Source organism: Helianthus annuus, chromosome 13 (genome assembly GCF_002127325.2).
Source record: "Helianthus annuus cultivar XRQ/B chromosome 13, HanXRQr2.0-SUNRISE, whole genome shotgun sequence".
Classification (NCBI taxonomy): domain Eukaryota; kingdom Viridiplantae; phylum Streptophyta; class Magnoliopsida; order Asterales; family Asteraceae; genus Helianthus; species Helianthus annuus.
In genome coordinates, this window is record NC_035445.2 from 80887941 (window position 1) to 80896885 (window position 8945).

The 8945-nt window shown below is 35.8% G+C and overlaps 1 protein-coding gene across 4 annotated transcripts; it reads right to left on the reverse strand.

The window, feature by feature from the left end:
* Positions 1-4045: 4045 nt before the first annotated feature.
* LOC110898319 (protein NUCLEAR FUSION DEFECTIVE 6, mitochondrial) lies at positions 4046-8945 on the reverse strand. 4 transcript variants are annotated; one of them, XM_022145083.2, is made up of 4 exons: positions 8711-8944; positions 5825-5946; positions 5163-5217; positions 4046-4318 (listed from the first exon to the last, which is right to left on the reverse strand). In XM_022145083.2, the coding sequence occupies exons 1-3, from the start codon at positions 8854-8856 to the stop codon at positions 5210-5212; spliced, it is 276 nt and encodes a 91-aa protein (XP_022000775.1). In that variant the 5' UTR covers positions 8857-8944; the 3' UTR covers positions 4046-4318; positions 5163-5209. The 4 variants fall into 4 exon arrangements, with proteins under 4 accessions (XP_022000775.1, XP_022000773.1, XP_022000772.1 ...); XM_022145082.2 differs by lacking the exon at positions 4046-4318 and adding an exon at positions 4359-4563; XM_022145081.2 differs by lacking the exon at positions 5163-5217 and having other exon boundaries at positions 4046-4563; positions 8711-8945.

An 8945-nucleotide genomic window follows, 5' to 3' on the forward strand; every position in this document is an offset into this window, starting at 1 on the left:
AAAGAATGGAACGAGTTCTTTAGGTCATCATTTAAAGTTTTCTTGCATAAAGTCTCCGCTTTACAAGAGAGTAGATAAGAAACAATCAATCTTGAGTTTTAAGACTAAAAATTCTAATGAAAGTAGTAGTAGCTTGGCTTCTTATAAATTTAGCCAAGAAGAGTGTAGAATTCTACTTGCTCGAATGTGCATCAAAGATAACCAACCCTTTAGTATAGTAGACGATGAGGGATTTAGGGAATATTCATGGGGATTAAACCTGATGTTTAAGTTTCCATCTAGATGGACCGTGGCTAGAGATTGTTGGTCAATATTTAGAGAGGAGAAGAAAAAACTTAAGGGTACTTTAAAGGATCAAACTGTATCACTCACTACAGATACATGGACATCTGTTCAAAACTTTAATTATATGTGCGTTACTGCATATTGGGTTGATGATGATTGGGTTCTAAGGAAGAAAATTATAAACTTTTGCCAAGTTCCAAATCACAAGGGTGAGACCATTGGAAAGTTTGTTTATAAATGTTTACAAGAATGGGGTATTGATAGAAGTCTTACGATCACTGTTGATAATGCTTCATCAAATGATGGAGCAATTAGATATCTGAAAAAAATGCTTAAGGGGCTATTTTAGATTGCAAATATTTGCATTTGAGATGTAATGCCCATATAATTAATCTTGTCGTCAAGGATGGTCTAGAAGAACAAATTGATTCCATAAATAGGATTCGTAAAGCTGTAAGGTTTTTGAGATCTTCTTCTCAACGATTTCTAAATTTCCAAGAAAGTGTGGAGAAAGAAAAGATCAAATGCAAGAGGAAACCGTGTTTAGATGTTGAAACGAGGTGGAATTCAACATTCTTAATGTTGGAGACGGCACTTATTTATGAAAAAGCGTTTGATAGGTATTATATATTTTTTAATAATTATGTATTTTCTTTTTATTTTTTTCCATCTATTACTAATAGTCTAATATGCTTATTTTTTCATAGACTTCAAGATGTTGATTTCAGTTATAGATCCTACTTCCGCTCAGAAGATGAAGATGACGAGGGAAGTACGAGAAAGAGAAAGAAGAGTGAAAAAGTTATAGGGGCACCCAATACATCGGATTGGGAGAAAGCAAGGTATTATAGTGGTTATTTTACTTCTATGTTGCGTTCAATAATGATAGTTTTTTTTTCTTGATAGGTTATTTATGGAGTTTTTGAGAATATTTTCTAATGTGACTAAAAAAATTCCGGGTTCCAAGTATGTGACGGCTAACTTATTGTTTGGTGAGCTATGTACAATGAATGCCACAATAGCAAAGATGTTCTTAAGTAGTAATGAGGTTGAGAAAAAGATGACCAAATCAATGAAAGCAAAATATGAAAAAGATGGCCGAATCAATGAAAGCAAAATATGCACTTATTTTTACTTTATTATTTATTTTTACTTAATATTAAAGCATAATTGAATATGTTTTTTTTTAGATTTGTCACCGGAAAAGAGAACAATTGAAGACTCTTTCATTGGAGATGGAGATTGGGATTAAACTTCCACCACGTAGTATTTGGTGTTTTTGGTTAAAACTTTGTTTGAGTTTATGGATTATGTCATTTTGGTTGAATTTTGTTTGAGTATTTGGTGTGTTTGGTTAAAACTTTGTTTGAGTTTATGGATTATGTCATTTTTGGTTAAAACATTCGGTGATTAAAAGTATTAATATTTATGGATAATATTGTTTTGACCTAAATTTAGCTAGACCCAAGTTCATGGTTAACCGACCCATAACCGACCACCATAACCATCAAAACCGCCAAACCGAAACCGCCATAACCGAGCGGTTATGGTTATGACTTTTCCATAACCGACATCTCGGTTATGGTTATGGTTATGACCCAAAACCGACCCAAACCGACCCATGCACACCCCTAGTTGACCGACTTGGCAAAATCCGGGCGTAGACCTCCGATTACCGCCTAGGCATCGATTAATCGTGACTTATTTCGTCCTTTACTCCAAACCAGGTTAGAAATTTAAGTTAACTCTGATCATGTGCTTAGCACGTGAGGGTATTTATGTCCTTTTACCCCTAATTCCTCCCACCTTATAAATCCCTCTTTCACCCTCCTTCGCAAATTAGGGTTCCAAACTTCAAACCTGGTATCCAAGCCCACCACCACCACCACCGTATCCCAACAACCACAACCATCAAATCCGTCCACCAAGTCCCACCGCCACTGTCCATCAAACCCCAAATTATCAACTTCAGTCCGTTGCTCTCCCTGAATTAAAAAAGAAACTCATTAACATATGTCTGCAATATAGACTACTTTTTGGGATTTGTTACTGATTTTAGGCGTTTCAGGATTGTTAAATAAAAGTCTAAAACAAAACATCATTAATTCGGATGTTGTACACTTATAACATCATTTCTGATCAATCCCGAATATCATGTAACATTCCAAAAAATTTACTCAAACATTCCAAAAACTTTACTCAAAATATATGTATCACACTAACAACAAAAACATAAAAAATAGAGGCTAATTCCTCTGTTCATGGGTTGACCTTCTACAATAAAAACATCAATGAGACGCAGATTCACAGTTTTGGTGATTATAGGTTTCAAAATTTTCCAACAAATCAAGCCTTAGTTTTTGCTTAAAGTGATGATAGTCTGAACCATGCCATATGTGAAAGTGCTTATACCATCAGCCTCAAATCAAGGGGCTTTTTTGTGATCAGCAACACAGGTGGTCCTATGCTCATCATCTTCAGCAACAGGCGTGGTTCTTCGCCGATCTGAAGACCTAAGCGGTTATGGTGGTGGTAAGGGTTGGGGGCAGCGGCGGGAGTGGTGGTGGTGATAAGACTAGGTGGTGGACGGCGACTAGAGTGGTGGTGGTGAGGAGATTCAGATAGTGGCCGACGGCTGGAGTGGTGGTGGCCGGCGGCAGATGTGGTGGTGGTGAGGGGGAGATTAGGTTACAAGGGGTTTTTAGAGAGAGATAGGAGTGGGTGAAAGTGTGAGTGTTTGGAGTTTGGTTTATAAATATATATATATATATATATATATATATATATGTATGTTTTCTTGTTTTTTTTCTGTTTTTAACTATATTTTTAAGTAAATAGGTAAAATTACAAAACTACCCTCATGGAAATAGACTTAACTTAAAATTTTAACCTGGTTAGTGTTAAAGGATGTAAGATGTAATGGGTTTTCGAAATAAAGGATTGTGACTATAATAAAGTTAAAGGGCATCCATTGCAATCCGATACAAACATAAATGACGAAAAGTGTAATTTACCCAAAATGTTTTAATTTGTGTATTAGGCTTGAATTATGCACTATTTAATGCATTTAGCAAACCACACAATACAACAACAATCATACCCAATAAATCTCACTTGTAGCTAAGCTATTGGTAGGGTCTAGAAAGGATGTGATGCAGACAAACCTTACCTCTATCCTTATTGATAAAGAGACTGCCAGAGAGACCTCCGGTTCCAAGAAAAATATAACAAATAAACCAACAGTATTAAGATATACAATATAGAAAGCTACCAATAACCGACAAAAAGGTTGAACAAGATGCCAAACACACAATAACAAACAAACCACACAATACAACCATACCTAATACACAAAACATAGTTTGGTTTCTATTTGTGTACTAGATTCACTCACTAATTATGTTGTTTTCATTTTTTGTTGTATAATTTGGCTTCTTATGTTTATTTTATGTGGTTGGGGTCTGAGAATCACATCATGTTAATAGTGAATTTCTACATAACATAGAGCATGTGTACTCTCAAGTTGATTTAGTTTGTTCACTTTTATCTCCCCTTGATGGAACAGTGATAGAGAAATCCGGTCAAATGAAGTAGTTTTAGAGCGAATTTGGTTCGTAGAAATTCATTAGCCGTTTAGTTTAGTTCGCAACATTCGTCGAATTGCAATGAACAGTGTCAACATATTTGGTTCGCCCGTTAGGTTGATTTGTTTTTTTAGTGTTAGTATTAATACTTTTTAAAAAAATGAAGATGGTAATGATTATGATATATACTATAAGAAATTAATAACTTATATGTTCAACTTGTGTACAACTTGGAAAACACAACTGCTTTGTTAACTGAAAACAGATAGGATACAAATGCAAACAAATGCACAACTGCTATTTTGATGGCTCTTTAAAGACACTTTAACAAATATCATTATTCAAGTTCACCTGCTTCACGCATAGTGTTTATCAAAATAGGCTGAAAAAGTTAAGCAACTCCCATAGCCTGATGACTGCTATTGCCCGTCACACATCGTCATTGCAAGCTGATCAAACAAGATGCAACACGAATTAAACATCCAGTGATGATAAATAAATAAACGGTGTACCATGCTTCGAAACTAAATCTTCCAACAATAAGCATGCATCGTGTTCATTTCAAAACTTTGTAATTCGTTATTGATCGGTATCTGATGGACTCATATGTTTTCTATTTAAACACAGTTTTAAAACAAACATATCCAACTCATTCTATCTTTGCTTCTCGTTCTTCATCTAGTCTTGTCAACGCCTACAAATGAAGCATGCACCACTTTAACAAAAGAGACGGCACATAATATCTAGAATTTTGTAAAAAAGAATCTACTCATATACACAAAACACACATAATATACACACACAAGTGTATGAATTTAATAAAAAGGTGGAAAAATCACATCTAAGATGTTGCTTTTTTAATATAAAGATCATGGTTGTAAAAATCCCGACTAGTCTCCAATTAGTTGCCAATTAATCACTAATCGGAGGCTCACCGATTAATGGCCGATTAATCGCTAGGCGTTCAACGGCGGTCCTATTCTGGCCAAATTTTGTCCAGATCACGGACATATTTCGACCAAACCTTATAAATTCCTGTCAGTTGCTTAAAAAATGGGTCAATGAGGGGTTAAAACATGTCTACTTTAAAAAGCTACATATAAAAATGTGTGTGTGTGTATATATATAACTAAAAATTACACATAAAAATCTCAATCCGATTAATCCCTGTTAATCCCGATTACTCGCTAGTCGGTACCCCACCGCCCGACTAGCACCTAGCGATTCTTACGACACTGATAAAGATTAGACCTCAAGTGATCTAAAGACACCATGTAATGAACACTAACGTACCTCAAGATCAAATGAAAGAAGATCAAGGAGGGACCTATGACGGTTTGTTAGATACCTAATCAATAAGAAAAACTCAATCAATATTAAGAAATTAATCTAGAACCATTAAGGTCGAAAAGGTGTCTAAAATGCAAGCAACAATACTTATATTTGAGTAAAGTACACGGGTGGTCCCTATGGTTAACCAAAATTTTGGATTTAGTCCCTTGCATTTTTAAAGTACACAGATGGTCCCTGTGGTCACTTTGTAACGCTTTTGTCCCCAACTTTTGCCAAAAGTACATGGATGGTCCCTGTGGTATGCACTTTGTAACGCATCTAGTCACTAAACGTTGGGGACTAAATGCGTTACAAAATGCAAACCACAGGGACCATCCGTGTACTTTTGAAAAACTCGAGACTAATTCCAAAATTTTGGTTAACCTTAGGGACCATCCGTGTATTTTACTCCTTATATTTACCAACAGAAAAAATTTCACCCTAATCCCACGACTAACATATAGGGTTGCTATTAAATGCATACGGCGGAAACCGGTATACAAACACCCAATATAGAACCATCGAATTGAAGTAAACAAACACAGTATCATATTATGTCATTTGCAGATCAAATATTGGATAGCAATTATGTTGAGTTCATGGTAATTGGTAAGTGAATTTACCTTCAGGGAGCCAACCATAACCGCGTTGAGAAAGGGTTAGCATGGAAGTCATCAATGCGGAAGCAGTGGCTGTGTGAAAAGGTTGCAATGATTCCAAACAAGCACTCATTTCAACTGGACACCTGAACACATACAAAATAAACTTACAATTAATATTCATCGGTTGAAAACCCTACAATTTGATCTTTTGTCCCAAATGAACAAAAAGTAGCATTCTTTTATTTTGTAGAGTTAAATGCCATTTTAGTCTCTGTGGTTTGGGCCATTTTGCCAGTTTAGTCCAAAGGTTTCATTTTTAACATGTGGGTCCAAAAAGGTTTCAAAGTTGCCATTTTAGTCCACTGGGTTAACTTCATCCGTTTTTTCTGTTAACGAGAAGGCCAATTCGGTCATTTTATATGGCTGAATTGCCCTTTTAGTTAACAGAATTACATACAAAATGACCAAATTGGCCTTCTCGTTAACAGAAAAAATGGATGAAGTTAACCCAGTGGACTAAAATGGCAACTGTGAAACTTTTTTGGACCCACAGGTTAAAAATGAAACCTTTGGACTAAACTGGCAAAATGGCCCAAACCACAGGGACTAAAATGGCATTTAACTCTATTTTGTAATAACATAAACTCACTAGAAATGCAAAAAAATCTTATTTAACTTGACTCTAGAGATTCTTCAAGCTAATCTTTTTAACATGAAGCAAAATATGACTAATCCACCAGATCAAAATCCAAAGTTACCTGATTTTTTGGGTAACAGTGGTATTCGATGTTTGGCAACTATTCCATTGGATCTAAATCCAACGGATTCAAATAAGGTAAAGTCCACCCAAAGCTTGCACAATTAAAAAAGCGTGCTTTAAGGAACATGCATGCTCATAAGTGAAAAATGAATGGGACAACCAAGCTAAAGGACAGAGGGCTAATGAAGCATTCTTTTTAGAACAACGAACGTGCTTTTGAGTTTGGACTCTTAAAACTGTGGGTCCTCTAGTTCAAGTACTATAACTTGTTGATAATGAGAAAAAAACGCAATGAACGGAGCAAATGACGCACTTGCATCGGCTTTTAACAGGATGATGATGATGATGATGATATGATGGTGTATGACATAATTGACAAAACATGGGACTACCAACTCCATCATCCATAGCAATAGCATGTAGTGGGTTAACAGTGGCGGATCCAGAAATTTTTTCTGGTGGGTTCATTGTTTTTAAATACTCTAATATCATAGGACCGGATCTAAAAAATCCGGGTCGGTTCGACGGTTTGGGTCGGGTAAAATTCATCACCTAATAAAAAATAAAAATACGATACAATTAGGGGTTAACAGATTTCGGTCCGACCCGAAATTACTCGAAAACAAGACCGAAAATTAATCGAAACTGGGGCGATATAATACAAATGGTCAGACCTCGGTTCCTATTTATTCACCAAGGCTTCTTTGTTTCAATCATTTTTTAAGCAAATAAGACATGTAATTTATACTCAGCACAGCCATATGGCAATAAAATCTACTTCAATTCAATTTGCAAAATCAAGAAGAATGGGAATAAGGCTTTATCATTCATAGCCATTGATTACTTCATCTCAACTGTCATCTCAATCACAAGTTTGTATTGTATAATCATGCAATTCTTATTCAGACATATCATCGAACAGCTTGTATGCATACTCTCAATAAAATATAGAAAGATCCAACTTTGTTCAATCCACCCCCAAATCACAAGTTCAAACAAGTATGTTCATGAATTTATTTACTCAAGGTAAAATAGATTCCTAACAAGTATGTTCATGAATTTAATCACTCATGGTAAAATAAAAACCTTGTAAAGGAAAAATGAAAAGAACTTACCTACAAAATCCAAAGAACGTATACACAAAATGGTGAAGAAGACACAAAAGGGGTGAAGTTTGGGGATCAATTTGCTTAAGAGAATGAGAGATTTGGTAGTGGGAGGGTCGAAGAGATTAAGGGAATGGGGCTGATGTGCGAGTTTCAGAAATATGGGGAATGGGACGCTAGTATGATGTTAAATCTTAGGCCTGTTTTAGATTTTAAAAAAAAAAAAAAAAAAAACCTTCAAAAAATCAGAGACAACAGGAGTCGAACCGGGTATCCCTAGGTTGGAACTGGGCGGCTTAACCAGACAGCCATCTGTCAATCTTGTTAATGGGTTCATCCAAAATTTCTTTTATGGGTTCATTTAGAATATTCTATATACTACTCTAGTAAAAATTTGAAACCGAGTGGGTTCGTGTGAACCCGTAAGTTTCAATGTAGATCCGCCCCTGCGGGTTAATACTTTAAACTAAAGTTTTCTTGCAAAAACTCCAAGATTGAGAGATAACGGATGGATTGATGGTGTGCAGTAGTATGCAGTTAATATCGGTGTGCGTTAAAAAGCTTGCCACTAGTGAAAAGATTTTATCATGACGGAAATGGGTCAGCCAAACGGGAAATTTTGAACGGATGCACCTAGCTTAAAAAGTAGATATTACATAATGCTTCTTTATATTATTAAATCATAGGTACTTATTTTACTTTGCTAATTCTAATAGCTTTTGTGTTACATTTGTAAACTTTTGCCTTTTGTTACTTACTTGTAAACTTTAACCAGATGCTTTTCTTTTCTTTGCTAATTCTAATAGCTTTTGTGTTACATTTGTAAACCAGTATTAATTAACTAAATTCTTAAAATCTATAATTACTACTCTTTTGTCTAATATCTATCAACAGACTATTATTCCATGAGATTCAAATAAAGTTGTAGATTTCAACCTTCAATTTCCTAAATATAAACTGCATATTGATAACCACTTTGGACACAAATGGCAATTCAAATTTGAAGATGTGTGTGTGAGTGAGAGTTTGAATGGTGGTTACCTGAAGATGCGATTGGAGAGTGAATTCTGGGTACCGATGCGGAACGGAGAACGAGCGGCTTTAGCTTGGGAGGATGCACGAGCCGCCGCACTGCGAACAGAGGATGACCGGAATATAGATCGAGCGGCAGCCGCTGCAGTCGCCATTATCGATGATACGAGTGTGTGTGGTTCCGTTACGATCAAGGGTTTTCAGTCATTGGGCCGAAAAGACGCTAAAACCCTACCACAAGGGT

Bases quoted from the DNA above. Each gene is read 5' to 3' on its own strand.
- LOC110898319 (XM_022145081.2), bottom strand. From the start codon at position 8,856: ATGGCGACTGCAGCGGCTGCCGCTCGATCTATATTCCGGTCATCCTCT. The intron at 5,947-8,710 runs GTAACCACCATT...GTATGTGTTCAG, and splicing joins CTCTCCAATCGCATCTTCAG to GTGTCCAGTTGAAATGAGTG. The intron at 4,564-5,824 runs GTAAATTCACTT...CTTCATTTGTAG, and splicing joins TTATGGTTGGCTCCCTGAAG to GCGTTGACAAGACTAGATGA.